Source organism: Phyllobates terribilis, unplaced genomic scaffold, assembly GCF_046119375.1.
Source record: "Phyllobates terribilis strain yellow unplaced genomic scaffold, ASM4611937v1 Scaffold_13__5_contigs__length_258822181, whole genome shotgun sequence".
Taxonomy (NCBI): domain Eukaryota; kingdom Metazoa; phylum Chordata; class Amphibia; order Anura; family Dendrobatidae; genus Phyllobates; species Phyllobates terribilis.
In genome coordinates this window covers 165,160,160-165,179,237 of record NW_027362773.1, presented here as the reverse complement: position 1 = coordinate 165,179,237, position 19,078 = coordinate 165,160,160, and the positions used below count along the sequence as shown (strand labels likewise).

Sequence of the window (19,078 nt, the reverse complement as noted above, 5' to 3'; positions counted from 1 at the left end):
GACATTATATCATATGTGACTGATATCAGCCTCTTATAACTCTCCAGTACTGATATAACCTCCAGACATTACACCATATGTGACTGATATCAGCCCCTCTTATAACGCTCCAGTACTGATATAACCTCCAGACATTACATCATATGTGACTGATATCAGCCCCTCTTATAACGCTCCAGCACTGATATAACCTCCAGACATTACACCATATGTGACTGATATCAGCCTCTTATAACGCTCCAGTACTGATATAACCTTCAGACATTACACCATATGTGACTGATATCAGCCTCTTATAACGCTCCAGTACTGATATAACCTCCAGACATTACACCTTATGTGACTGATATCAGCCCCTCTTATAATGCTCCAGTACTGATATAACCTCCAAACATTACACCATATGTGACTGATATCAGCTCCTCTTATAACGCTCCAGTACTGATATAACCTCCAGACATTACATCATATGTGACTGATATCAGCTCCTCTTATAACGCTCCAGTACTGATATAACCTCCAGACATTACACCATATGTGACTGATATCAGCCTCTTATAACGCTCCAGTACTGATATAACCTCCAGACATTACATCATATGTGACTGATATCAGCCCCTCTTATAACGCTCCAGCACTGATATTACCTCCAGACATTACACCATATGTGACTGATATCAGCCTCTTATAACGCTCCAGTACTGATATAACCTCCAGACATTACATCATATGTGACTGATATCAGCCCCTCTTATAACGCTCCAGTACTGATATAACCTCCAGACATTACATCATATGTGACTGATATCAGCCCCTCTTATAACGCTCCAGTACTGATATAACCTCCAGACATTACATCATATGTGACTGATATCAGCCCCTCTTATAACGCTCCAGTACTGATATAACCTCCAGACATTACATCATATGTGACTGATATCAGCCCCTCTTATAACGCTCCAGTACTGATATAACCTCCAGACATTACATCATATGTGACTGATATCAGCCCCTCTTATAACGCTCCAGTACTGATATAACCTCCAGACATTACACCATATGTGACTGATATCAGCCTCTTATAACGCTGCAGTGCTGATATAACCTCCAGACATTACACCATATGTGACTGATATCAGCCTCTTATAACGCTCCAGTACGGATATAACCTCCAGACACTACATCATATGTGACTGATATCAGTCTCTTATAACGCTCCAGTACTGATATAACCTCCAGACATTACATCATATGTGACTGATATCAGCCCCTCTTTTAACGCTCCAGTACTGATATAACCTCCAGACATTACACCATATGTGACTGATATCAGTCTCTTATAACGCTCCAGTACTGATATAACCTCCAGACATTACACCATAGGTGACTGATATCAGCCTCTTATAACGCTCCAGTACTGATATAACTTCCAGACATTACACCATATGTGACTGATATCAGCCTCTCTTATAACGCTCCAGTACTGATATAACCTCCAGACGTTACACCATATGTGACTGATATCAGCCTCTTATAACGCTCCAGCACTGATATAACCTCCAGACATTATATCATATGTGACTGATATCAGCCTCTTATAACTCTCCAGTACTGATATAACCTCCAGACATTATATCATATGTGACTGATATCAGCCTCTTATAACGCTCCAGTACTGATATAACCTCCAGACATTACACCATATGTGACTGATATCAGCCCCTCTTATAACGCTCCAGTACTGATATAACCTCCAGACATTACACCATATGTGACTGATATCAGCCCCTCTTATAACGCTCCAGTACTGATATAACCTTCAGACATTACACCATATGTGACTAATATCAGCCTCTTATAACGCTCCAGTACTGATATAACCTCCAGACATTACATCATATGTGACTGATATCAGCTCCTCTTATAACGCTCCAGTACTGATATAACCTCCAGACATTACATCATATGTGACTGATATCAGCCCCTCTTATAACGCTCCAGCACTGATATAACCTCCAGACATTACACCATATGTGACTGATATCAGCCTCTTATAACGCTCCAGTACTGATATAACCTTCAGACATTACACCATATGTGACTGATATCAGCCCCTCTTATAACGCTCCAGTACTGATATAACCTCCAGACATTACATCATATGTGACTGATATCAGCCCCTCTTATAACGCTCCAGTACTGATATAACCTCCAGACATTACATCATATGTGACTGATATCAGCCCCTCTTATAACGCTCCAGTACTGATATAACCTCCAGACATTACATCATATGTGACTGATATCAGCCCCTCTTATAACGCTCCAGTACGGATATAACCTCCAGACACTACATCATATGTGACTGATATCAGTCTCTTATAACGCTCCAGTACTGATATAACCTCCAGACATTACATCATATGTGACTGATATCAGCCTCTTATAACGCTCCAGTACTGATATAACCTCCAGACATTACATCATATGTGACTGATATCAGCCTCTTATAACGCTCCAGTACTGATATAACCTCCAGACATTACATCATATGTGACTGATATCAGCCCCTCTTATAACGCTCCAGTACTGATATAACCTCCAGACATTACATCATATGTGACTGATATCAGCCCCTCTTATAACGCTCCAGTACTGATATAACCTCCAGACATTACATCATATGTGACTGATATCAGCCTCTTATAACGCTCCAGTACTGATATAACCTCCAGACATTACATCATATGTGACTGATATCAGACCCTCTTATAACGCTCCAGTACTGATATAACCTCCAGACATTACACCATATGTGACTGATATCAGCTCCTCTTATAACGCTCCAGTACTGATATAACTTCCAGACATTACACCATATGTGACTGATATCAGCCTCTCTTATAACGCTCCAGTACTGATATAACCTCCAGACATTACATCATATGTGACTGATATTATAATTTATTATTATAGCGCCATTTATTCCATGGCGCTTTACATGTGATCGGGGTATAAATAATAAAACAATTACAATAATCATGAATAATAGAAGTCGCTGACTGGTACAGGAGGAGCGAGGACCCTGCCCGCGAGGGCTCACAGTCTACAGGGGATGGGTGAGGATACAGTAGGTGAGGGTAGAGCTGGTCAAGCAGCGGTATGGTGGAGCGAGGTCCCTGCCCGCGAGGGCTCACAGTCTACAAGGGATGGGTGAGGATACAGTAGGTGAGGGTAGAGTTGGTCGTGCAGCGGTATGTTGGAGCGAGGACCCTGCCCGCGAGGGCTCACAGTCTACAAGGGATGAGTGAGGATACAGTAGGTGAGGGTAGAGCTGGTCGTGCAGCGGTATGGTGGAGCGAGGACCCTGCCCGCGAGGGCTCACAATCTACAAGGGATGGGTGAGGATACAGTAGGTGAGGGTAGAGTTGGTCGTGCAGCGGTATGGTGGAGCGAGGTCCCTGCCCGCGAGGGCTCACAGTCTACAGGGGATGGTTGAGGATACAGTAGGTGAGGGTAGAGCTGGTCGTGCAGCGGTATGGTGGAGCGAGGACCCTGCCCGCGAGGGCTCACAGTCTACAAGGGATGGGTGAGGATACAGTAGGTGAGGGTAGAGCTGGTCGTGCAGTAATGTGGTGGAGCGAGGACCCTGCCCGCGAGGGCTCACAGTCTACAGGGGATGGGTGAGGATACAGTAGGTGAGGGTAGAGCTGGTCATGCAGCGGTATGGTGGAGCGTTGACCCTGCCCGCGAGGGCTCACAGTCTACAAGGGATGGGTGAGGGTAGAGCTGATCGTGCAGCGGTATGGTGGAGCGAGGACCCTGCCCGCGAGGGCTCACAGTCTACAGGGGATGGGTGAGGATACAGTAGGTGAGGGTAGAGCTGGTCGTGCAGCGGTATGGTGGAGTGAGGACCCTGCCCGCGAGGGCTCACAGTCTACAAGGGATGGGTGAGGATACAGTAGGTGAGGGTAGAGCTGGTCGTACAGCGGTATGGTGGAGGGAGGACCCTGCCCGCGAGGGCTCACAATCTACAGGGGATGGGTGAGGATACAGTAGGTGAGGGTAGAGTTGGTCGTGCAGCGGTATGGTGGAGCGAGGTCCCTGCCCGCGAGGGCTCACAGTCTACAGGGGATGGGTGAGGATACAGTAGGTGAGGGTAGAGCTGGTCGTGCAGCGGTATGGTGGAGCGAGGACCCTGCCCGCGAGGGCTCACAATCTACAGGGGATGGGTGAGGATACAGTAGGTGAGGGTAGAGCTGGTCGTGCAGCGGTATGGTGGAGCGAGGACCCTACCCGCGAGGGCTCACAGTCTACAGGGGATGGGTGAGGGTAGAGCTGGTCGTGCAGCGGTATGGTGGAGCGAGGACCCTGCCCGCGAGGGCTCACAATCTACCGGGGATGGGTGAGGATACAGTAGGTGAGGGTAGACCTGGTCGTGCAGCGGTATGGTGGAGTGAGGACCCTTCCCATGAGTGGGAAGGGTCAATGGGGATGTTGAAGTCATCCATTATGATGGTGGGGATGTCAGCAGGAAGTGAAGCAGCCAGGTGGTGAAGTGGTCTAAGAAAGTGGTGGCTAGCCCTGGGGGTCGGTAGATGACGGCCTGTTGGAGGTCAGAGGGGGAATAGATGCGCACACAGTGCACCTCAAAAGAGGGGAGTTTAACGGAGGGTGGCAGTGATATTTGGGTGAAAGAGCAGGTATCTGACTGGAGAAAACCTACGCCTCCGCCATGTTTGCCGTTGGGGCGTGGGGTGTGGGAAAGGTGGAATCCGCCATATGAAAGTGCAGCAGGAGAGGCTGTGTCAGAGGGCGTGAGCCAGGTTTCGGTGATGGCGAGGAAGGAAAGTTTGTTAGTAATGAAAAGGTCGTGGATGTAGGAAAGTTTGTTGCAGACGGAGCCAGAGTTCCATAGAGCTCCTGTTAGTGCAACTGAGGAAGTGGGGATTAGTTGGATGGGTATGAGGTTAGAAGGGTTGCGACAGTTTGTGGAAGGTCGTGGATAGGAGGTAGAAGTAACTGTGGGGATATGGTGAGGAGGACCAGGATTTGGAGAGATATCTCCAGCAGTGAGGAGGAGCAGAGAAAGTGTTAGCAGGTGGGAGCAAGAGAGAGCATGAGGTGTCTGTCTGTGCTTGGAGATCCAGGATTGAATGTTGAGGAATAATTCTGAGGAGGAGGTGAGATGAATGGGGAGGATGGAGGGAGAGATGAAGAGTTCATTACTACGTGTAGGGATTAGGGGTGGTTAGTAGAAAGTAGAGGACTATAGGGGAAAGAGTGAAAATTAACAAAAACATAGTTAAAAGAGAGTAAGCTGTCAAAGTGTGGGTTACCTGACTCCTGCCCTGACTAACTGCCTCTGAAATAACTGCCAGTTAGCTCCGATAGACGCCTGCATGCCGCCCGCACACATGCACCCCTTATGCTGCTACTAGACTTATAGGGCAGACTATATCATCAGGTGAGGGGCATTGTGGGAGCTGCTTGTGGCTAAATTAGCGGCTGATCAACAAACCAGTGGATGCCATTAAATAGTTTCAGTGGGTTAGAGCCGCAGATGACACATACAGCAGGCAGAGATTGCACCATTACATTGTTTCAGCCAGCACTGATATAGGATGTGTCTGGCCTCTGCTCCTGATGACTCTTCTTTGTCTCTGCGGTAGGGGAGAAGCCGTACGTCTGCACGGTTCCGGGGTGCGACAAGCGTTTCACGGAGTATTCCAGTCTGTATAAACACCACGTGGTTCACACGCACTCCAAGCCGTATAACTGCAACCACTGCGGGAAAACCTACAAGCAGATCTCCACGCTCGCCATGCACAAGAAGACGGCGCACAACGACACCGAGCCCATCGAGGAGGACCAGGAGGGCTTCTACGTCCCGCAGCCACGTATGTGTCCCCCCCCCTGCGTCTGTGTGCACTGCTGTTATTACATGACGGCCCATTATATCATCGCTGCTGGGTGTCCCCGGCGCCTCTCCTGATGTGTGGGCGCGGCGTGACGTGATCTCCGTTGCGTGACACACGTGGCGTCACACCGGGCACAGTAATCAGAGGAGAAGCCGCCTGGTGGGAGGAGGAGGTTCATAGGACTCTGATCCATCAGTCAGGGACTAACGACGCGTCCACCGGACCAGGTCCTGCAATGTTCATGCTCAACTCTGATACATTGTAACAAACCATCAGCGAGGAGAGAGCGGGGCTGCTGCTGTGTTCAGCTCACGGAGGGTTAGATCGCTGACGGAGGGTTAGACGGCTTGCAGAGCATTAGACGGCTGACGGTGGGTTAAGACGGCTGACGGTGGGTTAAGACGGCTGACGGTGGGTTAAGACGGCTGACGGTGGGTTAAGACGGCTGACGGTGGGTTAAGACGGCTGACGGTGGGTTAAGACGGCTGACGGTGGGTTAAGACGGCTGACGGTGGGTTAAGACGGCTGACGGTGGGTTAAGACGGCTGACGGTGGGTTAAGACGGCTGACGGTGGGTTAGACGGCTGACGGTGGGTTAGACGGCTGACGGTGGGTTAGACTGCTCGCGGAGAGTTTGACTGCTTGCACTCCATATTCTCTGAATGGTCACAGTTCCCCGAGCCGTCATGTCTGCGGCCCGGCCCCTCGGGTGCTCGCCGCTCGCACAGCTGGCGGTTGCTTTGTCGTTGATACCTGATCAGCGCGGAGCGTCCGTTCCTGCAGCACAATGCTCGCGCGCACACACAGCCGAGCTGTTTGCCCAGGACACCTGGCGCGCTCGCTGGTTTGGGCAGGTGCCAGGCCACAACGCTGCACCTTCACAAAGGAGCTGCTAACGGGCGTGAAGGGGCCCAGCAGAGTCCGTTGTGGTCGACGGCCCACCTGGCACAGAATCAGCAGTGAGGAACCGCTGATCTGGAACAGCTGCCGACTGCACGACCTGCCTCCATTGTTTGTGCGCTGACAGCCAGAACGTAGTAGACTGCACCGGCTGTGATAGATGGATGTGACCCGCGGCAGAGACCCGAGACTGCACCGACTGTCATAGATGGATGTGACCCGCGGCAGAGACCCGAGACTGCACCGGCTGTCATAGATGGATGTGACCCGCGGCAGAGACCCGAGACTGCACCGGCTGTCATAGATGGATGTGAACCGCGGCAGAGACCCGAGACTGCACCGGCTGTCATAGATGGATGTGACCCGCGGCAGAGACCCGAGACTGCACCGGCTGTCATAGATGGATGTGACCCGCGGCGGAGACCCGAGACTGCATCGGCTGTCATAGATGGATGTGACCCGCGGCGGAGACCCGAGACTGCACCGGCTGTCATAGATGGATGTGACCCACGGCAGAGACCCGAGACTGCACCTGCTGTCATAGATGGATGTGACCCGCGGCGGAGACCCGAGACTGCACCGGCTGTCATAGATGGATGTGACCCGCAGCAGAGACCCGAGACTGCACCGGCTGTCATAGATGGATGTGACCCGCGGCGGAGACCCGAGACTGCATCGGCTGTCATAGATGGATGTGACCCGCGGCGGAGACCCGAGACTGCACCGGCTGTCATAGATGGATGTGACCCGCGGCAGAGACCCGAGACTGCACCGGCTGTCATAGATGGATGTGACCCGCGGCAGAGACCCGAGACTGCACCGGCTGTCATAGATGGATGTGACCCGCGGCAGAGACCCGAGACTGCACCGGCTGTCATAGATGGATGTGACCCGCGGCAGAGACCCGAGACTGCACCGGCTGTCATAGATGGATGTGACCCGCGGCAGAGACCCGAGACTGCATCGGCTGTCATAGATGGATGTGACCCGCGGCAGAGACCTGAGACTGCACCGGCTGTCATAGATGGATGTGACCCGCGGCAGAGACCTGAGACTGCATCGGCTGTCATAGATGGATGTGACCCGCGGCAGAGACCCGAGACTGCAACGGCTGTCATTGATGGATGTGACCCGCGGCAGAGACCCGAGACTGCATCGGCTGTCATAGATGGATGTGACCCGCGGCAGAGACCCGAGACTGCATCGGCTGTCATTGATGGATGTGACCCGCGGCAGAGACCCGAGACTGCATCGGCTGTCATAGATGGATGTGACCCGCGGCAGAGACCTGAGACTGCAACGGCTGTCATAGATGGATGTGACCCGCGGCAGAGACCCGAGACTGCACCGGCTGTCATAGATGGATGTGACCCGCGGCAGAGACCCGAGACTGCATCGGCTGTCATAGATGGATGTGACCCGCGGCAGAGACCCGAGACTGCACCGGCTGTCATTGATGGATGTGACCCGCGGCAGAGACCCGAGACTGCATCGGCTGTCATAGATGGATGTGACCCGCGGCAGAGACCTGAGACTGCACCGGCTGTCATAGATGGATGTGACCCGCGGCAGAGACCCGAGACTGAACCGGCTGTCATAGATGGATGTGACCCGCGGCAGAGACCCGAGACTGCACCGGCTGTCATAGATGTAGCGACTATTTTCTGACCATTTTAGTATCTCTGCTCTCAGGAGAAATCCAGTCTGGATACATTTTACCTGCACTAATACATTGTAGCAAACATTTATGATTGTCTATATTAGATACATTGTAACAAATCCTCTGCTGTGTGATCTGAATGAGTTTAGTGCTTCTAAATTAATATAGGAATGTTTCCATTCACTTACAGAAAAGAGATATGAAATTGGGAAAACCGCTCGGGTAGGGTCAGACGGTGCAAAGAAACGCTGCCGACTGGCATGGCCAATTACCACACTATTGTCTGTCACTGCTGTGCAGCCGCGGATCCCCGGTGCAACCATTAGGGTATGTGCCCACGTAGCGTTTTACAAGTGTATTTGATGCTTGGTAATCCGCACCCCATGGTCCCCAATGAGAATCCGCAAGTTCTATGCACATGATGCGGATTTTTCCACAGTGTTTTTGATGCGCACAAAAATCCGCAGCATGTCCATTAATTTTGCGTTTCCGCATGCGGAATTGCCTTGTATTTTTTCATGCATTGAAAAGGCAATTCCGCATGCGGAAACGCAAAATTAATGGACATGCTGCGGATTTTTGTCGAAAACGCGCGATAAACGCTTGCGAAATTCCGCATGCATTTTTACGGGAGAGGACATGCGGAAATGAAGCGCAAATTTTCCGCTTCATTTCCGCAACGTGGGCACATAGCCTTAATGTCCCTCTACTGACAGAAGCACCAGGGATCACTTGCATGTAGTTCATCTGATGAACAGCAGAGGGAGCGCATGTTCCCATCCTGAAGCTGCTGCTGTATACAATATACCTGGGCTCAAGCATAACCTCTATATACCTGAGATACAGCGTAACCTCTATATACTGTATACCTGGGATACAGCGTAACCTCTATATACCTGAGATACAGCGTAACCTCTATATACTGTATACCTGGGATACAGCGTAACCTCTATATACTGTATACCTGGGATCCAGCATAACCTCTATATACTGTATACCTGGGATACAGCGTAACCTCTATATACTGTATACCTGGGATACAGCGTAACCTCTATATACTGTATACCTGGGATCCAGCGTAACCTCTATATACTGTATACCTGGGATCCAGCGTAACCTCTATATACTGTATACCTGGGATCGACCGTAACCTCTATATACTGTATACCTGGGATACAGCGTGACATCTATATACTGTATACCTGGGATACAGCGTGACATCTATATACTGTATACCTGGGATACAGCGTAACCTTTATATACTGTATACCTGGGATACAGCGTAACCTCTATATACTGTATACCTGGGATACAGCGTAACCTATATATACTGTATACCTGGGATACAGCGTAACCTCTATATACTGTATACCTGGGATACAGCGTAACATCTATATACTGTATACCTGGGATCCAGCGTAACCTCTATATACTGTATACTTGGGATCCAGCGTAACCTCTATATACTGTATACCTGGGATCCAGCGTAACCTCTATATACTGTTTACCTGGGATCCAGCGTAACCTCTATATACTGTATACCTGGGATCCAGCGTAACATCTATATACTGTATACCTGGGATACAGCGTAACCTCTATATACTGTATACCTGGGATACAGCGTAACATCTATATACTGTATACCTGGGATACAGCGTAACATCTATATACTGTATACCTGGGATACAGCGTAACATCTATATACTGTATACCTGGGATACAGCGTAACATCTATATACTGTATACCTGGGATCCAGCGTAACCTCTATATACTGGATACCTGGGATACAGCGTAACATCTATATACTGTATACCTGGGATACAGCGTAACCTCTATATACTGTATACCTGGGATACAGCGTAACCTCTATATACTGGATACCTGGGATACAGCGTAACATCTATATACTGTATACCTGGGATACAGCGTAACCTCTATATACTGTATACCTGGGATACATCGTAACCTCTATATACTGTATACCTGGGATACAGCGTAACCTCTATATACTGTATACCTGGGTTACAGCGTAACCTCTATATACTGTATACCTGGGATCGAGCGTAACCTCTATATACTGTATACCTGGGATACAGCGTAGCCTCTATATACTGTATACCTGGGATACAGCGTAACCTCTATATGCTGTATACCTGGGATACAGCGTAACCTCTATATGCTGTATACCTGGGATACAGCGTACCCTCTATATACTGTATACCTGGGATACAGCGTACCCTCTATATACTGTATACCTGGAATCCAGCGTACCCTCTATATACTGTATACCTGGGATCCAGCGTAACCTCTATATACTGTATACCTGGGATCCAGCGTAACCTCTATATACTGTATACCTGGGATCCAGCGTAACCTCTATATATTGTATACCTGGGATATAGCGTAACCTCTATATACTGTATACCTGGGATACAGCGTAACCTCTATATACTGTATACCTGGGATACAGCGTAACCTCTATATACTGTATACCTGGGATTCAGCGTAACCTCTATATACTGTATACCTGGGATACAGCGTAACCTCTATATACTGTATACCTGGGATACAGCGTAACCTCTATATACTGTATACCTGGGATACAGCGTAACCTCTATATACTGTATACCTGGGATACAGCGTAACCTCTATATACTGTATACCTGGGATCCAGCGTAACATCTATATACTGTATACCTGGGATCCAGCGTAACATCTATATACTGTATACCTGGGATCCAGCGTAACCTCTATATACTGTATACCTGGGATTCAGCGTAACCTCTATATACTGTATACCTGGGATACAGCGTAACCTCTATATACTGTATACCTGGGATCGACCGTAACCTCTATATACTGTATACCTGGGATACAGCGTAACCTCTATATACTGTATACCTGGGATCCAGCGTAACATCTATATACTGTATACCTGGGATACAGCGTAACCTCTATATACTGTATACCTGGGATCCAGCGTAACCTCTATATACTGTATACCTGGGATACAGCGTAACATCTATATACTGTATACCTGGGATCCAGCGTAACCTCTATATACTGTATACCTGGGATACAGCGTAACCTCTATATACTGTATACCTGGGATACACCGTAACATCTATATACTGTATACCTGGGATACAGCGTAACCTCTATATACTGTATACCTGGGATCCAGCGTAACCTCTATATACTGTATACCTGGGATACAGCGTAACCTCTATATACTGTATACATGGGATACAGCGTAACCTCTATATACTGTATACCTGGGATACAGCGTAAAATCTATATACTGTATACCTGGGATACAGCGTAACCTCTATATACTGTATACCTGGGATCCAGCGTAAAATCTATATACTGTATACCTGGGATACAGCGTAACCTCTATATACTGTATACCTGGGATACAGCGTAACATCTATATACTGTATACCTGGGATCCAGCGTAACCTCTATATACTGTATACCTGGGATCCAGCGTAACATCTATATACTGTATACCTGGGATCCAGCGTAACCTCTATATACTGTATACCTGGGATATAGCGTAACCTCTATATACTGTATACCTGGGATACAGCGTAACATCTATATACTGTATACCTGGGATACAGCGTAACATCTATATACTGTATACTTGGGATCCAGCGTAACCTCTATATACTGTATACCTGGGATACAGCGTAACCTCTATATACTGTATACCTGGGATACAGCGTAACCTCTATATACTGTATACCTGGGATACAGCGTAACCTCTATATACTGTATACCTGGGATTCAGCGTAACCTCTATATACTGTATACCTGGGATACAGCGTAACATCTATATACTGTATACCTGGGATACAGCGTAACCTCTATATACTGTATACCTGGGATCGAGCGTAACCTCTATATACTGTATACCTGGGATACAGCGTAACCTCTATATAATGTATACCTGGGATCCAGCGTAACCTCTATATACTGTATACCTGGGATACAGCGTAACATCTATATACTGTATACCTGGGATCCAGCGTAACCTCTATATATTGTATACCTGGGATACAGCGTAACCTCTATATACTGTATACCTGGGATCCAGCGTAACCTCTATATACTGTATACCTGGGATCGACCGTAACCTCTATATACTGTATACCTGGGATCCAGCGTAACCTCTATATACTGTATACCTGGGATCGACCGTAACCTCTATATACTGTATACCTGGGATACAGCGTAACCTCTATATACTGTATACCTGGGATACAGCGTAACCTCTATATACTGTATACCTGGGATCCAGCGTAACCTCTATATACTGTATACCTGGGATCCAGCGTAACATCTATATACTGTATACCTGGGATCCAGCGTAACATCTATATACTGTATACCTGGGATCCAGCGTAACATATATATACTGTATACCTGGGATCCAGCGTAACCTCTATATACTGTATACCTGGGATCCAGCGTAACCTCTATATACTGTATACCTGGGATCCAGCGTAACCTCTATATACTGTATACCTGGGATCCAGCGTAACCTCTATATACTGTATACCTGGGATCCAGCGTAACCTCTATATACTGTATACCTGGGATCCAGCGTAACCTCTATATACTGTATACCTGGGATCCAGCGTATCATCTATATACTGTATACCTGGGATACAGCGTAACCTCTATATACTGTATACCTGGGATCCAGCGTAACCTCTATATACTGTATACCTGGGATACAGCGTAACATCTATATACTGTATACCTGGGATCGACCGTAACCTCTATATACTGTATACCTGGGATCGACCGTAACCTCTATATACTGTATACCTGGGATACAGCGTAACCTCTATATACTGTATACCTGGGATACAGCGTAACCTCTATATACTGTATTCCTGGGATACAGCGTAACATCTATATACTGTATACCTGGGATCCAGCGTAACCTCTATATACTGTATACCTGGGATCCAGCGTAACCTCTATATACTGTATACCTGGGATCCAGCGTAACCTCTATATACTGTATACCTGGGCTCCAGCGTAACCTCTATATCCTGTATACCTGGGATCCAGCGTAACCTCTATATACTGTATACCTGGGATCCAGCGTAACCTCTATATACTGTATACCTGGGATACAGCGTAACCTCTATATACTGTATACCTGGGCTCGAGCGTAACCTCTATATACTGTATACCTGGGCTCGAGCGTAACATCTATATACTGTATACCTGGGCTCGAGCGTAACATCTATATACTGTATACCTGGGATACAGCGTAACCTCTATATACTGTATACCTGGGATACAGCGTAACGTCTATATACTGTATACCTGGGATACAGCGTAACCTCTATATACTGTATACCTGGGATACACCGTAACATCTATATACTGTATACCTGGGATACAGCGTAACCTCTATATACTGTTTACCTGGGATACAGCGTAACATCTATATACTGTATACCTGGGATACAGCGTAACCTCTATATACTGTATACCTGGGATCGAGCGTAACATCTATATACTGTATACCTGGGATCGAGCGTAACCTCTATATACTGTATACCTGGGATCGAGCGTAACCTCTATATACTGTATACCTGGGATACAGCGTAACCTCTATATACTGTATGCCTGGGATACAGCGTAACTTCTATATACTGTATACCTGGGATACAGCGTAACCTCTATATACTGTATACCTGGGATCCAGCGTAACATCTATATACTGTATACCTGGGATCCAGCGTAACCTCTATATACTGTATACCTGGGATACAGCGTAACCTCTATATACTGTTTACCTGGGATACAGCGTAACATCTATATACTGTATACCTGGGATACAGCGTAACATCTATATACTGTATACCTGGGATCCAGCGTAACCTCTATATACTGTATACCTGGGATACAGCGTAACCTCTATATACTGTATACCTGGGATACAGCGTAACCTCTATATACTGTATACCTGGGATCCAGCGTAACCTCTATATACTGTATACCTGGGATACAGCGTAACCTCTATATACTGTATACCTGGGATACAGCGTAACCTCTATATACTGTATACCTGGGATACACCGTAACATCTATATACTGTATACCTGGGATACAGCGTAACCTCTATATACTGTATACCTGGGATACAGCGTAACATCTATATATTGTATACCTGGGATACAGCGTGACCTTTATATACTGTATACCTGGGATACAGCGTAACATCTATATACTGTATACCTGGGATACAGCGTAACCTCTATATACTGTATACCTGGGATACAGCGTAACCTCTATATACTGTATACCTGGGATACAGCGTAACATCTATATACTGTATACCTGGGATACAGTTTAACATCTATATACTGTATACATGGGATACAGCGTAACCTCTATATACTGTATACCTGGGATACAGCGTAACATCTATATATTGTATACCTGGGATACAGCGTAACCTCTATATACTGTTTACCTGGGATACAGCGTAACATCTATATACTGTATACCTGGGATCCAGCGTAACCTCTATATACTGTATACCTGGGATACAGCGTAACCTCTATATACTGTATACCTGGGATACAGCGTAACCTCTATATACTGTATACCTGGGATCCAGCGTAACCTCTATATACTGTATACCTGGGATACAGCGTAACCTCTATATACTGTATACCTGGGATACAGCGTAACCTCTATATACTGTATACCTGGGATACACCGTAACATCTATATACTGTATACCTGGGATACAGCGTAACCTCTATATACTGTATACCTGGGATACAGCGTAACATCTATATATTGTATACCTGGGATACAGCGTAACCTCTATATACTGTATACCTGGGATACAGCGTGACCTTTATATACTGTATACCTGGGATACAGCGTAACATCTATATACTGTATACCTGGGATACAGCGTAACCTCTATATACTGTATACCTGGGATACAGCGTAACCTCTATATACTGTATACCTGGGATACAGCGTAACATCTATATACTGTATACCTGGGATACAGTTTAACATCTATATACTGTATACATGGGATACAGCGTAACCTCTATATACTGTATACCTGGGATACAGCGTAACATCTATATATTGTATACCTGGGATACAGCGTAACATCTATATACTGTATACCTGGGATACAGCGTAACCTCTATATACTGTATACCTGGGATACAGCGTAACCTCTTTATACTGTATGCCTGGGATACAGCGTAACTTCTATATACTGTTTACCTGGGATACACTGTAACATCTATATACTGTATACCTGGGATACAGCGTAACCTCTATATACTGTTTACCTGGGATACAGCGTAACCTCTATATACTGTATACCTGGGATCCAGCGTAACCTCTATATACTGTATACCTGGGATACAGCGTAACCTCTATATACTGTATACCTGGGATACAGCGTAACCTCTATATACTGTATACCTGGGATCCAGCGTAACCTCTATATACTGTATACCTGGGATACAGCGTAACCTCTATATACTGTATACCTGGGATACAGCGTAACCTCTATATACTGTATACCTGGGATACACCGTAACCTCTCTATACTGTATACCTGGGATCCAGTGTAACATCTATATATTGTATATCTGGGATACAGCGTAACATCTATATACTGTATACCTGGGATACAGCGTAACCTCTATATACTGTATACCTGGGATACAGCGTAACCTCTATATACTGTATACCTGGGATTCAGTGTAACCTCTATATACTGTATACCTGGGATACAGCGTAACATCTATATACTGTATACCTGGGATACAGCGTAACATCTATATATTGTATACCTGGGATACAGCGTAACATCTATATACTGTATACCTGGGATACAGCGTAACATCTATATATTGTATACCTGGGATACAGCGTAACATCTATATACTGTATACCTGGGATACAGCGTAACCTCTATATACTGTATACCTGGGATACAGCGTAACTTCTATATATTGTATACCTGGGATACAGCGTAACATCTATATACTGTATACCTGGGATACAGCGTAACCTCTATATACTGTATACCTGGGATACAGCGTAACCTCTATATACTGTATACCTGGGATACAGCGTAACATCTATATATTGTATACTTGGGATACAGCGTAACATCTATATACTGTATACCTGGGATACAGCGTAACCTCTATATACTGTATACCTGGGATACAGCGTAACCTCTATATACTGTATACCTGGGATACAGCGTAACATCTATATATTGTATACCTGGGATACAGCGTAACCTCTATATATTGTATACCTGGGATACAGCGTAACCTCTATATACTGTATACCTGGGATACAGCGTAACATCTATATACTGTATACCTGGGATACAGCGTAACCTCTATATACTGTATACCTGGGATACACCGTAACCTCTATATACTGTATACCTGGGATACAGCGTAACATCTATATACTGTATACCTGGGATCCAGCGTAACATCTATATACTGTATACCTGGGATACAGCGTAACATCTATATACTGTATACCTGGGATACAGCGTAACCTCTATATACTGTATACCTGGGATACAGCGTAACCTCTATATACTGTATACCTGGGATACAGCGTAACCTCTATATACTGTATACCTGGGATACAGCGTAACATCTATATACTGTATACCTGGGATACAGCGTAACATTTATATACTGTATACCTGGGATCTAGCGTAACCTCTATATACTGTATACTTGGAATACAGCGTAACCTCTATATACTGTATACTTGGGATACAGCGTAACCTCTATATACTGTATACCTGGGATACAGCGTAACCTCTATATACTGTATACTTGGGATACAGCGTAACCTCTATATACTGTATACCTGGGATACAGCGTAACCTCTACATACTGTATACTTGTGATACAGCGTAACCTCTATATACTGTATACCTGGGATACAGCGTAACCTCTATATACTGTATACCTGGGATAAAGCGTAACCTCTATATACTGTATACCTGGGATACAGCGTAACCTCTATATACTGTATACCTGGGATACAGCGTAACCTCTATATACTGTATACCTGGGATCCAGCGTAACATCTATATACTGTATACCTGGGATCCAGCGTAACCTCTATATACTGTATACCTGGGATACAGCGTAACATCTATATACTGTATACCTGGGATACAGCGTAACCTCTATATACTGTATACCTGGGATCCAGCGTAACCTCTATATACTGTATACCTGGGATCCAGCGTAACCTCTATATACTGTATACCTGGGATCCAGCGTAACCTCTATATACTGTATACCTGGGATACAGCGTAATCTCTATATACTGTATACCTGGGATACAGCGTAACCTCTATATACTGTATACCTGGGATACAGCGTAACCTCTATATACTGTATACCTGGGATACAGCGTAACCTCTATATACTGTATACCTGGGATCCAGCGTAACATCTATATACTGTATACCTGGGATCCAGCGTAACATCTATATACTGTATACCTGGGATCCAGCGTAACCTCTTTATACTGTATACCTGGGATACAGCGTAACATCTATATACTGTATACCTGGGATGCAGCGTAACATCTATATACTGTATACCTGGGATACAGCGTAACATCTATATACTGTATACCTGGGATCCAGCGTAACATCTATATACTGTATACCTGGGATACAGCGTAACCTCTATATACTGTATACCTGGGATACAGCGTAACATCTATATACTGTATACCTGGGATCCAGCGTAACCTCTTTATACTGTATACCTGGGATACAGCGTAACATCTATATACTGTATACCTGGGATCCAGCGTAACCTCTATATACTGTATACCTGGGATACAGCGTAACATCTATATACTGTATACCTGGGATACAGCGTAACCTCTATATACTGTATACCTGGGATCCAGCGTAACCTCTATATACTGTATACCTGGGATACAGCGTAACCTCTATATACTGTATACCTGGGATCGACCGTAACCTCTATATACTGTATACCTGGGATCCAGCGTAACCTCTATATACTGTATACCTGGGATCGAGCGTAACCTCTATATACTGTATACCTGGGATCCAGCGTAACCTCTATATACTGTATACCTGGGATCCAGCGTAACCTCTATATACTGTATACCTGGGATACAGCGTAACCTCTATATACTGTATACCTGGGATCGACCGTAACCTCTATATACTGTATACCTGGGATCCAGCGTAACCTCTATATACTGTATACCTGGGATCGAGCGTAACCTCTATATACTGTATACCTGGGATACAGCGTAACCTGTATATACTGTATACCTGGGATCCAGCGTACCCTCTATATACTGTATACCTGGGATACAGCGTAACCTCTATATACTGTATACCTGAGATCGAGCGTTCTTGTTCAGCAGTTTGTCTTTGTTACTCCCAGTTACGTCTCGCTCTCTGACATCTCCTCTAGTTTACGCCTCGCTCCCCGAGCTCTCCTCTAGGTTACGCCTCGCTCCCCGAGCTCTCCTCTAGGTTACGCC

At 46.0% G+C, this 19,078-nt stretch overlaps 1 protein-coding gene across 2 annotated transcripts in view; it reads left to right on the top strand.

The window, feature by feature from the left end:
• ZNF143 (zinc finger protein 143) overlaps positions 1-19,078 on the top strand; it is an 84,898-nt gene that overhangs the window by 29,554 nt on the left and 36,266 nt on the right. For both annotated transcript variants that reach the window (XM_073659015.1, XM_073659014.1), the window contains exon 12: positions 5,673-5,900. In XM_073659015.1, the coding sequence (XP_073515116.1) occupies positions 5,673-5,900 (228 nt within the window). The remainder of the gene's footprint in view (positions 1-5,672; positions 5,901-19,078) is intronic.